The following is a 23,143-nucleotide window of genomic DNA, read 5'->3' as shown; positions in this document are numbered from 1 at the left end:
GCAGCGATGGTGCAGCGATTAGCATCACCACCTCACAGCAAGAGGTTCTCTGGTTCAATTCTCAGCTGGGATGCCTTCTGTGCGGAGTCTGCATGTCTTTCCTGTGGTCGCGTGGGTTTCCTCTGGGTGCTCCTCTTTCCTCCCACATCCCAAACCCATGCTGAAGGTGGATTGGACACTCCAAATTGGCCCTAGGTGTGTGTGATTGTCCCTGTGTGCATGTGTACACCTTCTGTGGAAGGTTGGGCGCCGGGCTGGCAACTTGACACTGTAAAACTCCACTGCCAGTCATTTTGCAGACCATTGTTCTGATGTGGCAACCCCTAACCGGATAAGCTGAAAGGAGATGATTCCTATTCTGTTGCATGTGTTTTATTAGTGGGCAAAATTCAGACTTACTGGTGTTGATGCATTGTGTTTCCTCCTAGCCCATTGAGTGCCATTGTTATATATAGTAGTAGTAGTAGCAGTAGGTGATGCCTGTGTCCCTGAGTGTGAGGACAAGCTGTGGTACCAGAAAGTGTCCTAATAGCTAAGGTGAGTACATATCTGTTGTATTTCAGGGACATCATCCTTTAACCTCATCTCAGCGACCCTTCATATGGGCTAAAAGAGAGACATACTTATTCCAGGCTTGGTATTGGTATCTTTGCTTTTAAAGCTGTAAAGGAGACACAAGAAAATTTATTCTACTCCAGTTTGGGAATTTGCCTTCATTTTCTCGTTCTTAAAGGTGGTACTTAATGGATTATTTTATTTGTAGTATATTTTAATGTAGCAAAGTGGTAGTGTATTTATTTAAGCAGAGTGTCAGAAGACTGCACTTAGTGGCATGTGTTTTTGTTTTGTCTTTAAAGGCTTTTGTACAGGATGGTTGGTAACACTGGAGTAAAATGTTTTGTTTGGTTTTGTTAAATGTTCTTGGTTCCATCTTATGACTAATGTTTTATATACTTATTAATGTTATAGCTTACCAATATAAACTGGCAGTGGAGCGGTACGAATGGAACAAGTTACAGTGTGTGAAGTCTATTGTACCAATGATTCATCTTTCATGGAACTTGGCACGAAATGTTAAGGTGTCGGACCCCAGGCTCTTTGAAATGGTCAAGTAAGCAAGCCATTTAACACATATATACCCAACCAGGATATCATTGGATGTATGCACATATAACACACACTCATATGTATATAGATGTAAATGTATGTCTATATAGATATTGTTTGATATATAGAGGTATTGATACAGAAATATTTTCTCTCCGTGTTTTACTGTGGCTAAAGTGATTTGAATTGCTTGTGAAGTTTGTACATGTGACAGTAATTATAAAAATCATGAAATGCATTTGTATTGTTCCTGTACAATCCTGTTACAGTAGTATGGTATTCTTAATTGCGAAGCTGTTTAAAAGTAATATTAATGACAAGTGCAACTCCTTTATCCCAAATTTTTAATATTTTTTTAGTATAGAAGTTTTCTATTTTGTTCAGAGGTAAGCAGTGCCTGGTAGTAATGCATAAAAATTGACACTCAAGCATGTTTTGCTTGATACATCACCAAGGGTAAGCAAGGAGGAATGGATCTGTATCAGTGATGTCACATCCATTAATTATAAACTTGAGCACATTTATTAACTGTAGTTAATCACAAATATTTGCAATTTATTTAAAATGTAAGCATCATGTATGCATTCCCTGCCATTTGTTTGCCTAGCTTTTGAGCATCTTGCAGGAGTGGAAGTAATTAGTTTTGAGGGTCTACTTAAGAGACTTCTTTTTCGATACTTTGGCAGATGAAAAGAAAATCAAGACAGTACACAATTAGCCTTGCCTGGGATTTTTGGTTATTTTTCATTGAGCATTATTTATTGTTTTTCTTACCTAATCTAAAAGCTAGATAATGGAGACTGACTTTCTTTAGAACACTTGCTGCAGTGCTTAAGAATTTTTTAAGGATGATTTTTACCAAGGGCAAGCCCGTAGTTAAGGTCTGAAATCGTCTGAGATAAGGTAGTTTCTTAGTCTTTGTTGCACAGCATTTTCTTAATATTTTTTTTTAAGTTCATGTCTGCTAGCAGATTTTGTTAGCCTAGTCTTATACGAACTCCACATGGTGTGTCCACAAAAAAGTAAAGCTTCTCTTTCCTTCACAGAAATAAAAAGTAAAATAAAAAAAAAAATCCAACAAAAAAGAATTGCACACTGAAGATGGTGATACTCTCCAGCACTTTTATTGAAGTGTAACTACAGAAGTCCGGAGTAGCATTTTGACATTAGGAATGAAATCTGTTGGCTCTTTAATCCTGTAGAGAATGGGGAAATTAATATGCTGGCCTTGAGAAACCTGCTATTGCCGTTAGCTTAGAGAGATGGGAGGCGACTATTTCTGCAGTGTGTGCTTGTGTGCTACTACTATTAAACTGGAAAGGTTGTTTCATAGGTTCATACTAAGCTAACTGCCCTTGTGAGCCATTTTAAGCTTAGCCAGTTATCCCTTATGAGACTCAAACCCTGCACCTTGTGTTTGTAAGGCAAACGCCATTAGGCCACCCTGTTGGACTGTTATCCTGTGCAGCTTGTTAACTTCCTCAGTAAAAATGTTTGAGAGTATAACTTCATCTATCTTCAGTGCTTGTAATTCCAGTACTAAGTATCCCAACCCTAACAGCATTGTCATTAAGGGAAACAGCTGAAATAGGAACAAATATGTTTACTGATTTCTTTATCATTCTGTGTTGCAACAGAGAACAAAAGTTAACATTTTGGCATTTTTTTCTTTGGGGTAGAAGACTTCCAATAATTGCATTTCACCATTATTTTCAGTCATTGGAAAAGTATGACATTGCGTCTGCTGTGCAGTTTGAACCCACAGCAAGAATCCCGTTCTTACTTTTCAGAAACTAATAAGGCTATACTTGTACGTGGAAAGAAGGACTTTAACCCAAATGGCAAGATGTTCTTCGTGTTTCACTGTTGCAGTCATCACACTTGGGTCATCTGCCAGCAGGTAGCTCTCAGTCAGCCTGAATACCAGAGGCTTGGGATTTCTGCATTGGATGCTGTCACCTCTTCATTGACGTCAGGTATATAAAACATGCAGCCGACGCCATTACATCAGCCTTTCTTGCCGCACGGGAGCAGCAGTTTGCAAGTGCCAGTCGGCTGCATCCTGAAATTTTCATTTTTCAAGTTTCAAACCTGAAGTCTTCTAAAGCTAAGTACCCCATTGGGGATCCTTTTTTCTTGCTGTAACCGATATCAGAAAAAGTTAACAATTGTCTTGCCTGCGGAAAGCAAATACCTCAGAGATTTTCATTCTTACTGCGTCACTTGTTTAGGCCCAGACCACAATGTCCCTCGCTGTCGGTTTTGTGCCTTGTTTAACACCCGTACTATTAGTCGTTGGGCTATTTTTGTCTCTAAATTCTTTTGCTCTCATTCTCCGTATTCAGAAATGGCTTTGATAAGCCATCCGACTACCGATCTTCCAAAAAAAACTCAAGAATAAAGACAGAGATAGACCGCATGGTTCCAAAACTGCCAATGGCGCTTCCGTTAAGCGAGTCGCCAGTCTGCCAGTACTCAGTGAGGTGCTTTCGCAGCCCGTTACCCACTTCTACAGATTCACAGGCCTCTACTAAGACCCATTCGGAGTCTGGTATGAGGCAAAATGCTTCTTCGACTATGGAACCTGTGGATGTCTCTACCTTGGATCGGTCTGGAGCTGCTGTGCAGGCACTGGATTCTGAGGGTGTATTCAGACCTTCCAATGTTCGCATTAAACCGACTACTTCGTTAATGACTAAAACTACCAAATTTCTCAGGCCCAGAGTTCGCACTACACCTAGGAAACCGATGACCAAAGTGCATTCTCAAGCTCCCATGCCACAGAAACAAATGCGTAGAATGGCTGAAGACCTTATTACTTTAATTAGGGGAAGCCAGCCTTCCCCCTCTAAAAGACAAAGAATTAATTTTCCTTCTGATTCTACAGACCATTCGTCCGGTGACTCTGACCCCTTTGATTACCGGGACATACCCTTCTTTCGGTGAAACCTTGCATACCCTAAGAGAGCATTTCCGCTGGGAATGTCAGGACTACCCACAGTCCAAAAAGAGACTGAGGGAATTTTTAGACTTTCCTCAGCATAGGCCTCTAGCTTATACCCCCTGTCCTGGATATTGTAGATGATGTCTTCATGGAATCCAATCTTACCCCTGATAATTTACCACCAGCTCGTAGAAAGCATGACAGGTACTACACAGTACCTGACTCTCACAAATTTTTCTTTAAAAATCCCACTTCGGATCCAGAGACCATTTCCCAGGGACCTATAGGTATTAAGGCTACTACAACCAAAAACCCTACCCCTTCGGACAGGGATTCAAGGGCTCTAGACAGATGGGGTAAGAAGGTATATACCTCTGCAACTCTTGCCATTAGGGCTTTAAATTTCCAGTTTCACCTGTTGAAGTACCAGAAGCATATTATGGATCTAATTAAACAAAAAATGTTGTTGATTCCTGATTGTGCAGAAAATAAAGACTTACAAGAGTTAATGCAGTCTGCAAACCAAGTTGGTAAACGTACTTTGCAGTGTGGTTTTGATGCCTTAGAAGGATCTTGCAGGTCTGCTGTCATTGGGTCTGTTCTGAGAAGGCTTGCTTGGCTGATGGAACAAATCTTGCCAGACCAAGAATGTTTGTTTGGCTCAAAAGCAGAAGTAGTAGTTAAAAAGATGGAGGAAAAAGCTAAATCTATGCAAACTGTTAAAGATTTTTTTACAGGTACAGCCACCTAGATTCAGTAGGTATTGGCCTTCAAAAAAACTGGTCCTTTCCAGTCCCTCCCAAACCTTCTCAGTCCAAATCCAGGGGAAACAGACCACAAAAACTACAGTCTCAGGATATGCACAGATCTAAACAATGAAGTGCCCCCTCCTCAAAAACAGGGAGTGGTAAGCCACCCCCTTATGGAAAAAGCTCACAATGACTTGTCCTTCATCCTTCCCAGCCATGCCCAAGTACTTGCACCGCTAGGAGGAAAACTCGCCCTGCATGCAAAAAACTGGGAGTATATTACCCAGGACCGATGGGTCTTAAACATTGTATGCCAGGGATACAGATTCTACTTCCACTCACTGCCAACCCCAAACAGATTGCTAGACATTCCTTTAAATCAGTGGGCAGAGGTGCCAAAGCAAGTACTTTCTCTTCTCAGTGTCAGGGCTATTCAACCTGTTCCAACAGAGCAAAGAGGACAGGGTTTCTACTCCAGACTGTTCTTGGTGCCCAGAAAAGAAAACTCTTGGCGCCCTATTGTGGATCTGTCAACTCTCAACACCTTCCTGGTGGTACCAAAATTCAAAATACTTACTCTCCAGCAGCTGCTTCCTGTGCTAGCCAAGGAATCCTGGGTAGTCACCCTAGACTTAAAAAAGCTTATCTGCACATCCCCATAAGGGAATCTTGCAGGAGATATCCATGTTTCAGGGCAGGCTCTATGCACTGTCAGTTCTCTGCACTTCCCTTTGGCTTATCTACTGCACCCAGGGTATTCACAAAGTGCCTGGCTCCAGGCATTGCATACTGCAGACAGAGAAATATTCAAATTTACCTATACTTGGACAATTGCCTGATTCAGGCGGACAGTCAGGAATTGCTACTTCTGCATCTGACGTTTGTAAAGAGACTCCTAACCTCTCTGGGTTATACCATCAACGAAAAGAAATCACATCTGGTACCCAGCCAAAAGATTGTATTCCTGGGAGCAAGCTTGAACACAACTTCCCAGATGGCATTCCTCACTCCCGAAAAACAGGTTTATTGGGCAAATTACTTCAAACTACTGGCCTCCCAAACCCAGCTATCTGCAAGAAAAATGCTGCAAGCCCTAGGGTTCATGGCCTCATGCATTCTACTAATTCCATATGCAGGACTGCATGAGGAAACTTCATTGGCACTTAAAAAGTCTCTGGTGTCAATATTCTCAGGACCTGGAAACAGTGATTCCTATCATTCCTTGCCTAAGGACAGAGTTCCTTTGGTGGGCAGAGGCTTGCAACCACAGCAAGGGACTCCCTTTCAATCAACCTCCCGACGCCCAAACCCTGACGACAGACACATCAGACTATGCATGGAGGCACACATGGCAGGCAAATGCATTCAAGACAAATAGAGCCCAAGGCAAATTCACCTGCATATCAATCAAAAAGAAATGTTAGCTGTACAGAATGCACTGTGACAGCCTTCAAATATGTTATCCTGCCAGGACAACTCTTGAAAAAAACGGACACCACAGTTACGTGGTACATAAACAAGCAGGGCGGATCTCATTCTTACCCACTCTGCAGGTTAGCCATGGCTCTATGGAACACAGCCTTGAGCAGTCAAGTGCACCTGCAAGCTCAATTCCTGCCAGGCAAACAAAATTTACTGGCAGAAGACTTAAGCAGAAATGTAATGGACCCACACGACTGGAAACTGGAACCCAACTCATTCAAACTTCTAATACACAGTTGTGGGACACCAGAGGTGGACCTCTTTGCTTCCCCCCAAAACCATCAACTGAGCACATTTTGCACCAGAAATCCCCACAGTCAAGCATGGAAAGTGGATGCCCTGTCCTTTACATGGGAAAACCTCTCAATCTATACGTTTCCCCCTCTGCCCCTCCTTTCAGAAGTACTATTCAAGATCAAACAGGACAGGCCAGGGACAATCCTTATTGCACCAGACTGGCCACGCCAGCACTGATGCCCACTCCTACACAGTCTGACAGCCATGCCACCCTGGCACCTACGTCAGACCCCCCCCTCTCTGCTGTCCCAGTAGGAGGGACAGATTTTGCATCCTCAGCTGCAAACCCTGAACCTGGCAGCCTGGCTTATTCCCTGAATACATCACCAACAACCCTCAGCAAACAGGTGCTGGATGTTATCCTTGAGGCCAGGAGGCTTAGTACTATGAAATCCTGTTCAGAAGAGTGGAAAAGTTACTGTTCTTGGAGCCAGTCTCAAGGAAAGGACACAGCCGTGCCCACCTTACCTCAAATCCTAGTTTATTTAGCAGAGCTGCTCAACAAAGGCCTATCCTTCTCATCAATTAAGATTCATGCCTCTGCCATCTCAGCTCATTACAGTACTGAGCCTCCCATCTAAACTCACCCTCATATCAAACAGTTCCTGAGAGGAGCTAACGCCCAAGGAGAGCTCCCACTCCTGCCTGGGACCTTAACTTTGTACTAGAGAAGCTCTCACTCCCCCCTTTTGAGCCTGCTGCTACAGCAGAGTTAAAATTCCTCTCTTGGAAAACAGCCTTACTTCTAGCCATCACTTCAGCAAGAAGAGTGTCTGAGTTACAAGCCCTTATGGCTGTGGAACCCTTCATTGTCTTCCATGCGGACAGGGTTTCCCTCAGGACTAACCCATCATTTATGCCCAAGGTGGTATCCAGTGTGGCTTTAAACCAATCCATCCTTTAACAACCTTTTTTCATAATCCTCAGAATAAAGAGGAAAGGATCCTGCATTCCTTGGATGTGCACGGATAGGTCAGGTTCTACCTTGACAGGACTAAACTTTTCAGAAAATCTGACCAGCTGCTAGTCAGCTTTGCTACCGGGGCAAGAGGGCAAGGCCATTTCAAAGCAAACCATTTTTAAATGGATAACACAATGCATCCATTTTTGCTACAAACAACCATGGAAAACCTACCCCACAGGGGATCAGACCTCATTCCATTAGGGCTACCTCAACCTCTACAGCATTTCTCAGGGGAAGTCCCTACCAGGGACATCCTAGAAGCTGCAGCCTGGAGTTCTGTACACACCTTCACCAAGCATTACCACTTACCTGTCTTTTCTAAATCCAGAGCTGGATTTGCCACAGCAGTCTTACAAGGTCTGCTTGCCAGCCTTAATATTTCTTGACTGCCTCCACCCTTCCTCAGCTTTGGGAATCAACCCAAGTGTGATGACTGCAACAGTGAATCACGAAGAACATAGTACAGTTGTGTAAATGTAGATGTTCGAGTGTATTCAGTGTTGCAGTCCTGGTTACCCTCGCTCCACCCCCCTGTCTTTTCTATACCTTCTACCTATTCTGTTTTTTGTCCATATCTTATGGAAATGGTATTTACTTTTTACTGGAGGTGTTCCACACCATGTGATTGCTTCCTGTTTTGGGGGCAAGAAAAACTGAAGTAAAGGCATCGGCTGCATGTTTTATACCCCTGACAACCTAAAGTCGTGGAAGAGGCGACAGCATCTGACGCAGAAATCCCAAGACTCTGGTATTCAGGCCGACCGAGGGCTTACCTGCAGGCAGATAATCCATGTGTGATGACTGCAACAGTGAATACACTCGAACATTTATGTTAAGTGTACACAACTGTACTTTTTTCTTCCCAGAAAGTGGTTTTCCTTCCCTGTAATCCAATAGATGTTCTTCGTGTTTCACTGTTGCAGTCATTACATTTGGGTAATCTGCAGGCAGGTTGCCCTCAGTCGGCCTGATTAACAAAGTCTTGGGTCCTGCTTCGGATGCTGTCCCTTAATCCAAGACGTCAGTTCGTCAGGGGTATAAAACATGCAGCCGACGTCATTACATCAGTCTTTCCTGCCGTGCGGTTCCCGAAGCAGAAGCAGTTAGCAAGTGCCGGTCAGCAGACTCCTGAAATTTTTGTTTTCAAGTTTCAAAACCAAAGTCTTCCAAGTTAAAGCTAAGTACCCCATTGGGGAAACTTTTTCTTGCTCCTTACCAATGTCAGTAAAAGTTAATAATTGCATTACTTGTGGAAAGCAAATACCTCATAAAGATTTTCATTCGTACTGTATTCCTTCCCTCGGCCCTGACCACGACGTACCTTGCTGTCGGTTTTGTGCTTTATTTAATCAGCGCACTATCCATCATCTGTACATTTTTGCCTCTTAATTATTTCTGTTCTCAGTTTAATTATCCAGAAATGTCGTCGGTTAGCCTTCCGACTACCGGAATTCTGAAAAAACGCAAAGATAAAGACCGAGACATGCCGCCGAGGTTCAAAACTGCCGACAACACTTCTCCTAAGTCAGTCGCCACTTTGCCGGTATTCAGTGAGGCGCTTTCACAGCCCTTGATATTCGCTACTTCTGATTCGCAGGCCTCTACTAAGACCCATTTGGAGTCTGGTATGCTGCGAGATGCTTCATCTATGGAACCCATGGATGTCTCTACCTTGGATGGATCTGGAGCCGCTGTGCAGGCACCGGCCTCTGAGGGTGTATTCAGGCCTACAGACTTGCATATTAAATCAACACCACCTTCATTACTAAGGCCTAAATCTCGATCCATGAATAAATCCATGAATACAAAAACGGCACCCAGGCGACTTGTTCAGGCCCTTATGCCTAAAAAACAAATATTAAAAATGGCTGAAGATCTAATTTCTCTAATCAGGGGTAATCAACACCCCCCCCCCCCCTCTGAGGCCTAGGGCTGAACTTGATTATGAATCTTCTGATCAGGATTCTTTTTCTTCTGACTCTTCTGATCACCTGGATTTGTCCATACCTACTTATGAGGATTCCGATGCAGAGGACTCAATTCCCTCTGCTTCCCCTCCTGAGGACTTTTCTTTTGGGGAAACTTTACATGCTTTGAGGGAGCATTTCCACTGGGAAAGCCAGGAATATTCTGATTCAAAAAAGATATTTAATGATTTCCTGCTTTTACCTCCGCATAGGCCTTTAGCTATACCTCTTGTACTTGACATTGTTGATGATGTGTTCTCGGAATCCAGTTTGCCCCCTGATTCCTTGCCTCTGGCACCTAGTAAACCTGACCGATACTACAGGGTTCCTGAGTCCCACAAGTTCCTTTTCAAAGATCCTTTTGCAGACCCAGAAACCATTTCTCAGGGGCCCAAGGGCATTAAGGCTTCTACTGCCAAAAATCCTACCCCTTCTGATAGAAAGTCCAGGGCGCTGGATAGATGGGGGCAAAAGGTTTATACTTCTGCGACCTTGGCAAACAGAGCATTAAACTGCCAATTTCATATCTTAAAATATCAACAGCATATTGGTCTGCTTAAACAGAAAATGATGTTGATTCCTGACTGTGTGGAAAATAAAGATTTACAGGATTTAATGCATTCTGCTGAACAAGTTGGAAAACATGCTTTGCAATGTGGTTTTGATTCTTTAGAGGCCTCATGTAGGGCTGCTGTTACTGGGTCTGTGCTTAGAAGGCATGCTTGGCTTAAGGAGCAGTCTTTGCCTGATCATGTTAAAGCTAAATTGTTGGATGCTCCTTTAAATCAGGACCGCCTGTTTGGCAATAAGGCTGAAGAAGTTCTAAAAAAGATGGAAGATAAAGCTAAATCTATGCAAACTGTTAAAGATTTCTTACAAGTGCAACCTCCAAGATTTAGTAGGCATTGGCCTACTAAAAATTGGTCCTTTACAGCCCTTTCCAGATCCTCTCAAGCCAAACCCAGACACAGCAAAAACCCCACGATGTTCATCGTGTTACCCTGCTGCAGTCATCACACTTGGGTTATCCTGCCGTCAGGCGGTCCCGCAGTGGGCCTGAATTCCAAAGTCTTGGTCCGGCGTCGGTTGCTGTCGCTTCTTCCCCGACGTCAGTCCGCCAGGGGTATACAAGAGGCATCCAACGCCATTTTATCCAGTCTTTCTTGCCGCGTGGTGCCCGAAGCAGAAGCAGTTTGCAAGTGCCGGTTGGCTGACACCTGAGATTTTCGATTTGAATTTCAGTCCGAAGTCTTCAATAAAGCTAAGTACCCCGTTGGGGAACCTTTTCTTGCCTCAATCCGATGTCAGAAAAAGTTAACAATTGCATTTCTTGTAGGAAGCAAATGCCTCATAAGGACTTCCATTCTTTATTCCTTGCCTAGGCCCTGACCACGTCGTCACAGGTTGTCGGTTTTGTGCTAGGTTTAATAAACGAACTGTCAAACGACATTTTGATTTCGCACGACATTACTTTGGTAGGAAATTTAATTATATCATGCCGTCAGAGCAGCCGACGACCGGCAAGCATACAAAACGCAAGGATAAGGACAGGCAGCCTAGGAACAAGCCAGACTCCGAGGCCTCTGCTGGGCCTGTCGCCGGTTTTCAGTGAGGCGCCTACGCAGCCCCTGACGACCGCAGAATTGGAACCCCAGACAGCTGCGGATTCTCAAGCGGAGTGTACTAGGCTGACACTGCCATCTTCATTAGGCCCTTCCGACACCGGAGCAGAAGGTGATCCCGGTGCAGTGGAAATACCTTCGGTTGCAGAAGGTGTCTTCAGACCAACTACACTCACCATTAAATCTTATGCTAAGCTTAAAACTCTAGTAAAACCAAAAAAGACTGTACATCAGACTACAGTTCAAGGCCCCATGCCTAAGAAACAGATGCTTAAGATGGCTGAAGATTTGATTACCCTAATCAGGGGTCGTCGTCCCCCCCCCCCCCGATAAAAGACCAAGACAAGAGGAGGATTATGCTTCCTCTGACCAGGTTTCAATTTCCTCAGATTCTTCTGAGGAACAGGATTACACTCCCCCCCCCCCCCCTTATGAAGACTGATGCTGAAGACTCTCTCCCCTCAGCATCTCCCCCTGAAGACTACTCCTTTGGGGAAACTTTACATACCATGAGGGAACATTTCCACTGGGAAGGCCAGGACTACTCTGATTCTAAGAAAAGGCTCCGAGAGTTCCTTTTATTACCCCAGCACAGACCACTTGCTATTCCTCCAGTTTTAGATATTGTGGATGATGTTTACTTGGAGTCTAGTCTAAATCCAGACTCTCTACCTCCTGCTCCTGCCAAACCAGACAGATATAACAGAGTGCCTTACTCACACAAATTCCTTTATAAAAGCCCTGTGGCTGATCCAGAAAAAATTTCCCAGGGTCCCAAGGGGGCTAAAGCTTTTATGGCTAAAAATCCTGTGCCCTCTGAAAGGGATTCCAGAGCCCTAGATAGATAGGGAAAGAAAATATACACCTCAGCAACTCTGGCATTAAATTGTCAGTTTCACATGCTGAAATGTCAGCAATTCCTAATGTCTCGATTAAAGCAGAAAATGAGCACACATACTGAACAGTCTGAATTCAAGGAAATGCAGGATCTGTTGCATGCAGCTGAACAGGTGGGCAAACATACTTTACAATGTGGATTTGATTCATTGGAAGCTTCCTGTAGAGCAGCTGTTAGTGTCTGTCATACGTAGACATGCTTGGTTAAAAGAACAAACCCTGCCTGAACATGTTAAAGCAAAATTATTGGATGCACCTTTACAGTAGGATGTATTATTTGGTGTCAAAGCAGAAGAGGTCTTAAAGAAAATGGAGGATAAGGCAAAGTTTATGCAGACGGTCAAGGATTTTTTTACAGGTACAACCCCCTCGTTTCAGCAGAAATTGGCCAACAAAAAACTGGTCCTTTCCAGCTTCTGATAGATCACAGAGGGGCATATACAGACGCCCAAGGGGCAGATGTCAGTCACAAGGCCCTTACAAACCTCGTCAATGGGGTACTGCTACCCAGAAAGGAGGAGAAGACAGGCCCCAAGCTTGCAGAAGACAAACACAATGACTCAATCCTCAAACTACCAAGCAAATCTCTCCTGGCAGCCCCCTTGGGAGGAAAATTAGGATTTTTTGCAGACAACTGGCACATCATCACTAGAGACAAATGGGTCCTAAACATTGTCTCACAAGGATACAGATTCCACTTTCATACCTTGCCAAGGAAAAAAGGATTGCCAAACCTGCCACCAAATCAATGGGCAGAGGCACAAAAACAAATTACAGCTCTCATGGACATGAGAGCCATTCAACAGGTACCTACACAGGAGCAAAGACAAGGATTTTACTCAAGACTATTTCTAGTCCCAAGAAAAGACAAAGCATGGAGACCCATTCTGGATCTTTCAGTTCTGAATACCTATCTGCAAGTACCAAAATTCAGGATGCTAACACTACAGCAGCTTCTTCCCATGCTCGGCAAGAATGCCTGGCTAGTAACGTTGGACCTCAAGGAGGCATACCTGCATGTCCCTATCAGACAAAATTGCAGAAGGTACCTCCGTTTCATTGCAGGTTCAACACACTATCAATTCTTTGCATTGCCCTTTGGCTTATCTACTGCGCCCAGGGTCTTCACAAAATGCCTGGCACCAGTGATTGTATACTGCAGACAGAGGAATTCAAATATACCCATACATGGACGAATGTCTTATTCAAGCAGAAAGCAAGGACATTCTTTTAAAGCATCTGGCATTTGTCAAACTCCTTCTAAGTTGCCTAGGGTACACAGTAAATGAAAAGAAATCAAAACTAGTCCCCTCACAAAACATAATATTCCTGGGTTCCAGCTTGAATACAACGGCCCAGATGGCTTATCTCACGCCAGACAAGCAACAATAGCTGACTCAATATTTCAAAATAATGGCAACAAAGACCCAACTCCCTGAAAGAAAAATTCTGCAGGCCTTGGGATTCATGGCATCTTGCATACTACTAATGCCATTTGCAAAACTGCATATGAGGAAATTATAATGGTACCTGAAAAGCATATGGACTCAGCACAGCCACAGCTTGGGAACAATGATAGCACTCATTCCCTGCGTTCAGCAGGAGTTTCTATGATGGGCACAGGCATGTCACCTCAACAAGGGTCAGCCTTTTCACCTTACCCACAGCCAGGCAAACTATGACAACAGATGCATCGGACTATGCCTGGGGAGCACACATGGCAGGACAGTGCATTCAGGGCAAATGGACTACAGATCAAAGGCATCTGCATATCAATCAAAAAGAAATGCTAGCAGTACAGAATGCCCCAATAGCTTTCAAGGACCTCTTACATCCAGGACAACTAATAATAAAGATGGACAACACCACAGTAATGTGGTACATAAGCAAGGGGGCACACATTCCTACTCTCTATGCAGGCAAGGAATGACCTTGTGGAACACAGCACTGTCTTACCAGGTTCAATTACAAGCACAATTCCTGCCAGGAAAGAAAAACACATTGGCAGACGACCTAAGCAGAAACATCATGGATCCACGCGAGTGGAAACTAGATCCACAAGTATTTGCAATGATAGCTCAAAAATGGGGAAGGGTCACACATAGATCTCTTTGCCAGCCCCCAAAACTACCAACTTCAAAAATTTTGCACAAGGACATTCCATCCACAAACTTGGAAAGTGGACGCCCCCTCATTCAGTTGGAAAACATTAACAGTGTATGCTTTTCCTCCACTGCCTCTTCTAGCAAAGGTACTGCTGAAAGTCAGGTTAGAGAGGCCACAAATGATACTCATTGCACCAGACTGGCCACGCCAGCATTGGTATCCAATTCTAAGGAACATGGCCCACGGCCCACCATGGATTTTACCACAAATTCCTCATCTGCTCACCCAGCGAGATAATCAGATTCTACACAGCCAGCTCAAGACTTTAAACCTGGCTGCATGGCAAATTACCTAAACAACCAGCCAACTCCTCTATCCAAAGCTGTTATGGATGTCATTCTGGAGGCCAGGAGGCCCAGCACCAGAAAAACCTATTCAGACAAATGGAAAAGATTTTGCACCTGGAACCAGACTAAAGGCCAAAATACCCTTGATCCAATCATTCCTTAGATTCTACAATATTTAACTGAGATGTTGCACAAAGGACTTTCCTTTTCATCTATTAAGATCCACGCCTCAGCAATTTCAGCTCATTACAACACGGATCCTCCTTTATTCTCACATCCACTCCTAAGACAGTACCTCAGAAGGGCTAAGAATATATGACCGCCCAGGAGAGCACCAACACCTACTTGGGATCTCAACTTTGTTCTGGAAAAGCTTACACTGCCGCCCTTTGAACCAGCGTTTTCAGCTGATTTAAAATTCCTTTCATGGAAAACTGCCCTGCTACTGGCAATAACCTCAGCTAGAAGAGTCTCAGAGCTACAGGCACTAATGGCAGTGGAGCCTTTCCTCATTTTTCATCAAGACAGAGTCTCTCTACGAACTAATCCTACCTTTATGCCAAAGGTGGTATCCAGTGTGGCTCTAAACCAAACCATTCATTTGCTCACCTTTTTCCCAAATTCCCAGAACAAAGGAGAACTGCACTCTTTGGACATTCACAGGCAATTATGTTGCTACCTGGATAAAACTAAGGCTTTCAGAAAATCTGAACAGCTCTTTGTAGCCTATGCTGCAGGATCACAAGGAAAAGCTATCTCAAAACAGACCATTTCTAAATGGATAGGGCATTGGATACGTTTCTGCTACACGCATTATGGGTAACCGGTACCTGCTAACATTAGGTCCCACTCCACCAGAGCTACAGCTACATCAGTAGCCTTTCTCAGGGGAATGCCAACCAAGGATATTCTGGAAGCTGCAACTTGGAGTTCAGTGCACACCTTCACCAAACACGATCACTTACCCCTATATTCTAAGACTAGAGCTGGTTTTGCTACTGCAGTTTTGCAGGGCCTACCAGCTTTTTCTAACCCAGTTTAACTTCACCACCCATCCCTAGCTTTGGGATTCAACCCAAGTGTGATGACTGCAGCAGGGTAACACGATGAACATAGTACAGTTTTGTACCTACCATAAATGTAGATGTTCGAGTGTTCACCCTGCTGCAGTCCAGGTTACCCTCCCTCCATCCCCTCTGAGCTAACTGAACTTATCTATGCCACTCTATCCTATACAACCTCTGTGGTGTATTTGCTTGTGCCCGAAGGTAATTTTTATTTTTATATAGATTATATATATATTGCCTACCTATTGGGGGCACCTGACATCTGAGGCAAGAAAAACTGAAGAAAATGGCGTCGGATGCCTCTTATATACCCCTGGCACACTGACATCAGGGAAGAAGCGACAGCAACCGATGCTGGACCAAGACTTTGGAATTCAGGCCGACTGCAGGACCGCCTGACGGCAGGATAACCCAAGTGTGATGACTGCAGCAGGGTGAACACTCGAACATCTACATTTATGGTAGGTACAAAACTGTACTTTTCAGTCCCGGGGTACTCTCAGAGCTAAGCAGTGGGGGCCGCCACTTCCAAATCTGGAAATAACAAGACACCCCCCTACAGTAAACAGTCTCAATGAATTCCTTTTAAAATTACCAAGCGCTTCTCTTTCAACCACCCCTTTGGGAGGAAAGATTGCTCTTCATGCAAAGAATTAGGAACTCATAACCTAGGACAAATGGGTTTTAAATATAGTGTCCCAGGGATACAGATTTCATTTCCACACATTGCCAACACCAAATGGGTGGCCAGACCTGCCCCTGAATCAGTGGGCAGAGGCTCAAAAACAAGTACTTTCTCTTTTAAGCATGGGGCCTACTCAACTGGTGCCAGAAGAGGAAAAGGGACAAGGTTTCTCTTCAAGGATTTTCTTGGTACACAGAAAAGACAAATCATGGCATCCAATCCTAGACCTGTCTACTCTAAACACCTTTCTGGAGATTCCATTATTCAAGATGCTGACTCTTCACCAGTTACTTCTTACACTAGGCAAAGACGCCTGGTTGGCAACTCTAGATTTAAAAGAAGCATACCTGCACATCCCAATCAGAGAATCTTGCAGAAGATACCTACACTTCAAAGCAAGCTACTTGCATTATCAGTTCTCTGCACTGCCCTTTGGCTTGTCTGCTGCGCCCAGGGTATTCACAAAGTGCCTGGCTCCAGTTATTGCATTTTGCAGGCAAAGAAATATTCAAATGTTTCCATACCTGGACAATTGTCTAATTTAGGCAGAAAACCAGGGCATACTTATAAATCATCTGGCATTTGTAAAAAGGGTTCTAACTTGTCTAGGGTACACCATAAATGAAATGAAATAACAACTGGTACCCTGTCGACAGATTACATTCCTAGGTGCAAGCTTGAATACAACTGCCCAGATGGCTTTCCTCACGCCAGAGAAGCAAATTCATTTGGTAACTTACTTCAAATAAGTGGCCACAAAAACCCTGCTATCTGCAAGACAAATACTGTAAGCCTTGGGGTTCATGGCCTCCTACATTCTTCTAATTCCATATTCAAGACTGCATATGAGGAAACTGCAGTGGTATCTAAAAAGTCTATGGAGTCAACATTGTCATAGCCTGGAAACAGTGATTCCTATCATACCTTGCCTATGCCTGGAGTTCCTTTGGTGGGCAGAAGCCTGCCACCAAAACAAGGGATTACCATTCACTCTATCCCCTGTCTCCCAAACCCTAACTACAGATGCATCAGAGTATGCATGGGGGGCTCACCTGGCAGAGAAGTGCATTCAGGGCAAATGGAACCCAAATCAAATGCACCTACATATCAATCAGAAATAAATGTTAGCTGTACAGAATGCTGTGACAGCCTTCAAGGACTACATTCTTCCAGGACAACTAATGGTAAAGACAGACAACACCACGGTTATGTGGTACATAAACAAGCAGGGGGGTACACATTCCTACCCCCTCTGCATACTAGCCATGGCATTGTGGAACACAACCCTGAGCTACCAAGTGCATCTACAAGCTCAATTCCTGCCAGGAACATTGAATACACTGGCAGACAGACTAAGCAGAAACCTCATGGACCCACACGAGTGGAAACTGGAACCACGAATTTTCAACGTATTGACAAACAAATGGGGGGAGCCCAGACATAGCTCTATTTGCCTCCCCCCAGAACTACCAGTTGGACAAGTTTTGCACAAGGACTCCCCACAAACAAACCTGGAAAGTGGATGCTATTTCAGCTGGAAAAATCTATCAGTCTATGCTTTTCCCCCTCTGCCTCTGCTCTCCAGAGTTCTACTAAACGCCAAACAGGACAAACCAATGATGATTTTGATTGCTCCAGACTGGCCGCGCCAACACTGGTACCCCCTCCTGCGCAGTGTGTCGCAAATATATCCATGGCACCTGCCTCAGACCTCTTCCCTGTTGTCTCAGCAGGAGAACCAAATTCTGCACCCTCAGCTTCCAACATTAAACTTTGCAGTCTGGCTAATCACTTACATTTACCCTCATCATCCCTCAGCAGATCTGTGATGGATGTCATCTTGGAGGTGAGGAGACCTAGTACTAGAAATCTGACAAATGGAAAAGATTCTCTGCCTGGAACGAGTCTTTAGGGATGAGCACAGCAGCGCCCAGTTTACCTCAAATTTTGCAATACTTAACTGAGATGCTTCACAAGGGCCTGTCTTTTTTCTCCATTAAAATCCACTCCTCAGCTATTTCAGCTCACTATAACACGGAACCACCCCTCTTCTCTCATCCTCTGCTCAAGCAGTATCTCAGAGGGGCAAAAAACTGGAGACCACCCAGGAGAGCTCCAACCCCTGCCTGGGGACCTTAACTTTTTGTTTTGGAGAAACTCGCTCTACCTCCTTTCAAGCCAACTGCTACTGCAGACTTAAGATCTCTTTCTTGAAAAACAGCCTTCCTTTTAGCAATCACTTCAGCTAGAAGGATGTCTGAATTACAGGCCCTTATGGCAGTGGAGCCTTTCATCATGTTTCATGCGGACAGGGTATCTCTCAGGACCAGTCCATCCTTCATGCCCAAGGTGGTTTCCAGTGTGGCTCTTAATCAGTCCATTCATTTGCCAACCTTCTTTCCCAATCCACAGAGCAAAGGGGAACGGATTCTGCATTCCTTGGATGTGCACAGACAACTAAGATTCTACTTGGACAGGACTAAATCTCGAAGAAAATCTGAACAATTGCTGGTAGCATTTGCTGCAGGGACAGCCATTGCATTCATTTCTGCTATAAGCACCATGGAAAACCTATCCCCCAGGGGATCAGATCTCACTCCACCAGAGCTGCATCTACTTCTGCAGCCTTTCTCAGAGGTGTCCCTACCAGGGATATCCTAGAAGCTGCTACCTAGAGTTCTGTGCATGCTTTCACCAAGCATTATCATTTATCAATTTTCTCTAAATCCAGAGCTGGCTTTGCCACTGCTGTCTTGCAGGGCCTTATAGCTGGCCCTAACTCCTCTTCCCAACCATAGCTTTGGGAATCTACCCAAATGTAATGACTGCAACAGTGAAACATGAAGAACATAGTACAGTTGTGTACACTTACCATAAATGTAGATGTTCAAGTGTATTCACTGTTGCAGTCCTGGTTACCCTCCCTCCAACCCCCTATTTTTTCACTGGCTATACCTCTGCTTTCTTTCACTATGCTTAAAAGCCCTTTTGGTGTATTTGCTTTTGGGATTGGAGCTATATTTTTTGTGTTTTTATTTATATTTGCTCCCCATTTGGGGGGCACCTGACATCTGGGGCAGGAAAAAACTGATGTAATGGCGTCTGCTGCATGTTTTATACCCCTGACGACCTGATGTCATGGAAGAAGGGACAGCAACCGACACAGGACCCAAGACTTTGTTAATCGGGCCAACTGAGTGCAACCTGCCAGCAGATTACCCAAATGTAATGACTGCAGCAATGAATACACTCGAACATCTACATTTATGGTAAGTGTATACAACTGTCCTTTACCATGCCACTTGCAGAAATAACATAATTTAAAATTATTCCATTTGTTTTATGCTTGAACTTATTTCTGTTTTTCTTTCTTGCATTTACCTCATCTCTTTCACTATGAAGGCTACAAACAGTGGCAGAGTAGTTAGAATATGTCACTTATTACAAATACAGAGCTATTAAGAAAACTCTCTCTCTTAAACAATGATATGTAAGTTTGTGAATGCGCCTTTGCAGTCACAGATTGCTAGTATCACATCTTAGATAGTGTAGCCTGAAGTCTGAACAAAAGTAAGGCTTTCAAGCTTAGTTTTCAGTTGCAAATGAACAAGACAATAGAAGCTATACTAATTTTTTTTTATTACAAATTGGTTCTCAAACCGTGAATGCCACAAATAGAATATTTTCATCTTACTTGTTTTGTAAGTATTTTTTCTGCACTTTATTTTCTATAAAAGTGCATGTTTTTTTCTGGTGTTTTGCTGTACCATTTTTTCATTGCAGACAGTGTTTTGCTGAGTTGGGGAAGGAACTTCTCTGTGTGGTAGATTTTCAGTCCATATATTTCTAGTTAATCACTGTATATTAATCAGATCAGACAGTAGTAGTAGAAGTAGCGAATGTAAATTCATCTTAAGTCAAAACAAAACAAAAAGTAATAATAGAAAATATATAATTGTACAGCATTACTAAGTATTCAAAAGTAATCCAAGCAAGGCAGGCTTAAGACGAGTTTACATTTGCTACTTCTACTATTGTCTGACCTGATTAATATACAGTGATTAACTAGAAATATATGGACTGAAAATCTACCACACAGAGAAGTTTCTTACACGGTTTTGTTTTTGGACCCACTACACTTTAGTGAGTTGTTTTGAGACTTCGGGGATACCACGGAGATTACTTGTTTTGAGTTGGGGAAGGAAGATTAACATCTGACTAATTCTAGCTATAGTGTTAAAAACTGAATGCAACACAAACCGTCTCAGGCTAGGAAACGCCTGATGTTATGTTGTCCTATCTCACCTTCATTCATTGGTGGTTGTGTTGAGAAACGAGAATCTGTTCCGATTCGGCCTATACAAAATCTCGAGAGCTTCCACCAGCTCTCAAGGCTATACCCTATCCCATCATGCTCCGAGAAGAATACCCAGGTCTCATTTGGTGCTAAACAAGATTGGGTGCTCCACGCAGGCTCTTGGCCAAGTGGAAACTTCTTTTCTTATACTTTTTACTAAGTTGATTCAAAATTAGTTTAAAATAAGTTATCGTAGTTAACATATTTAGCCATTAGAGCTGATATGTTGTGCTTTCCGGTGTTCATTGTTGCTGTTTGTATTTCTAGGCCTGTTTGACCTGTTCATTCTATTTCCTATCCTAGCCAAATTTGTTTTAAGTTTAAGAATTTTGAATAGTTTCCTTTTCTTGTTTTCCTCGGGTAGTCCATTTGATTTGGAGGGCTCCCTTGGGCCCGTTTAAGTTAGAGGGCTCCTTTCGTCTCTCTTAACTTAGAAGGCTTGATGTTCTTCGTGTTTCACTGTTGCAGTCATTACATTTGGGTTATCTGCCTGCAGGTAGCCCTCAGCCGACCTGACTATCAAAGTCTTGGATTCCTGCGTCGGATGCTGTCTCTTCTTCCATGACGTCAGGTCGTCGGGGGTATAAAACATGCAGCCAATGCCATTAGATCAGTCTTTCTTGATGTGCGGTGCCCGAAACAGAAGCAGTTCGCAAGTGCCCGTCGGCCGACTCCTGAAATTTTTGATGTTATGTGGTCCTATCTCGCCTACATTCATTACTGATGGGTTCGGAGCCGATAATCGGCTCCGACTCGGCCGACTATTTTCTAGCACAAAGTCTCTAATTGGCTGGGCTAACTGGTATCCCAGGATGCACCTCTCCCAAACCCCCAGATCTCTTTTGCTGCTCGTTGAGTTAGGACATGGTCTCGAGCTTGGCTGTGGCTAAGTACTTTTTTGACTAAACCTTCTAAAGTTTTTATACCTTTCTGTCAAACAAAAGCTATTTTCATAGCTATATTGTGTTGTGTGTGTGTTTTGAGCTTGTTATAGTTTTGTGGAGAGTGTGTGTGGTTTCCTTATGTTTGGCGGGCTAGGCCCGTTTAATTTAGAGGGACCTAGTCCTCTCCTTCGTCGTCTTCTCCGTGTTTTCTCTCGTCGATCCCTAAGGAGCGTTTAAATTAGAGTCCCTGTAGTGTATCCCGCCTTCCTATTGTGTTGAGTGTTTGGAATTTGTTGGACATGTCTAAAAAGCAAAAGGAGCATAAAACCTCCGGGTTTAAAAAATGCTCAGTGTGCCTATAAAATGTCGATCACAGATGGGCATGCCATCTGTGTTTATTTCCTTGGCGCGATTCACTTACAAGAATCCTGCAGTGTCTGCCATTCCTTCAGTTCTAGGGTGCTGTAGGAAAGAAAAAATAAACTGATTTTGAAGGGCCTGGTCAAGCCCTCCTTTGAAGAGGATATAGAGTCTGCATCTTCTACTGGCAAATCCAAATCCACCAGAACTAAGAAACTATCTCCGGCTCCATCTAGTTCCTCGGAGCCCCCGGAGAAGATTTTGAAAATAGTTACAACTTCCTCGGCTCCGTTGGCTTCAGAGCCACAGGACAGGAGCTCTGGTTTGGATACTGCTTCCTCAGCTCCATTGTCTTCGGGGCTGCAGGAGGTATTGGTGGTACTGGAGTCGACCTCGGCTCCAATCATATTGGAGCCAATTCGGAGCCGGTCACACAGTGTTACACAGGTATCAATAGGTAGGAGATCCTCATCTCCTTCGGTTGCCTCCAAATCCTCTAGGTTATCTGATTTGGACGTGGATAGGGTGGTTCAGAGGCTCCTTCAGTCGCCGGTGTTAGCCAAATTCTTTTCGGCTCTGACCCAGTCAGCTCCGGAGCCTATTCCTTTTTCGGTACCGATGATTCCTCCTCCGAGCATTGTGTCATCGGAGCCGGAGTGTTCGGTGCCAAGTGATGTACTTACGCCGGCTCCGGTACCCCTATTCGGTTTATCGGAACAGCCGTCGGCTCCAACCATTTTGGTTCCGTCATCTGGTTTCGGCACTCTGGTTTCCTTGGTTGGGCCCGAGGGGGATGCATCAGAACTTCTGTCGGCCCCGAGTCTCCCTCTCGGCGCTTCGGCTAGGGGGATCCCGACTCCGGTTGTGGTTTCGGAGACGGGTCAGTCCTGGGATTCGGGGGGACCCACCTTTGAGACCATGAGGAGCGCACTGGCTAGGTCGTCAGTGACATCACTTGGATCGGCCACTCCGTCCCCATACACCCCGACTAGAGCCTCTGACGCCCCTCTATCAGTGGACAGCGGAGCTCGAAGGCCTGAAGACACCCCCATGAGTGGTCCCCAGCTTTCTGAGGGCCCCTCAGAGTCTGTGCCTGAGGAGCCTCCCAGGAAGAAGCTGTGCAAGAGAAAGCACATAGACTCCCAAGACGAGTCCATCACATCGGATACCAACCTCGATGATGCAGAGGGGTCCTTTAAGTCATCCGATGATGTCTTCTTCTCCAACATCCTGGAGATTTTGAGGCAGAGAGGCGACTGGCCTTCCAAGCCCCCCTCTGAGGAGGAGTCTGTATTCCTCAAGGCCTTC

At 44.2% G+C, this 23,143-nt stretch overlaps 1 protein-coding gene across 1 annotated transcript in view; it reads left to right on the top strand.

Moving 5' to 3' along the window:
- The window catches only part of KDM6A (lysine demethylase 6A), a gene marked incomplete in the record, with an annotated part of 3,528,619 nt that overhangs the window by 3,399,564 nt on the left and 105,912 nt on the right, over window positions 1-23,143 (top strand). Inside the window, 1 exon segment of the mRNA XM_044072373.1 lies at window positions 970-1,111. Within this exon segment, the coding sequence (XP_043928308.1) occupies window positions 970-1,111 (142 nt within the window).

This window comes from Protopterus annectens, chromosome 5.part0, assembly GCF_019279795.1.
Source record: "Protopterus annectens isolate FY-2018-M chromosome 5.part0, PAN1.0, whole genome shotgun sequence".
NCBI lineage: Eukaryota > Metazoa > Chordata > Ceratodontiformes > Protopteridae > Protopterus > Protopterus annectens.
Note: the sequence above shows the minus strand (reverse complement) of the source record. Positions and strands in the feature narration are given on the sequence as shown.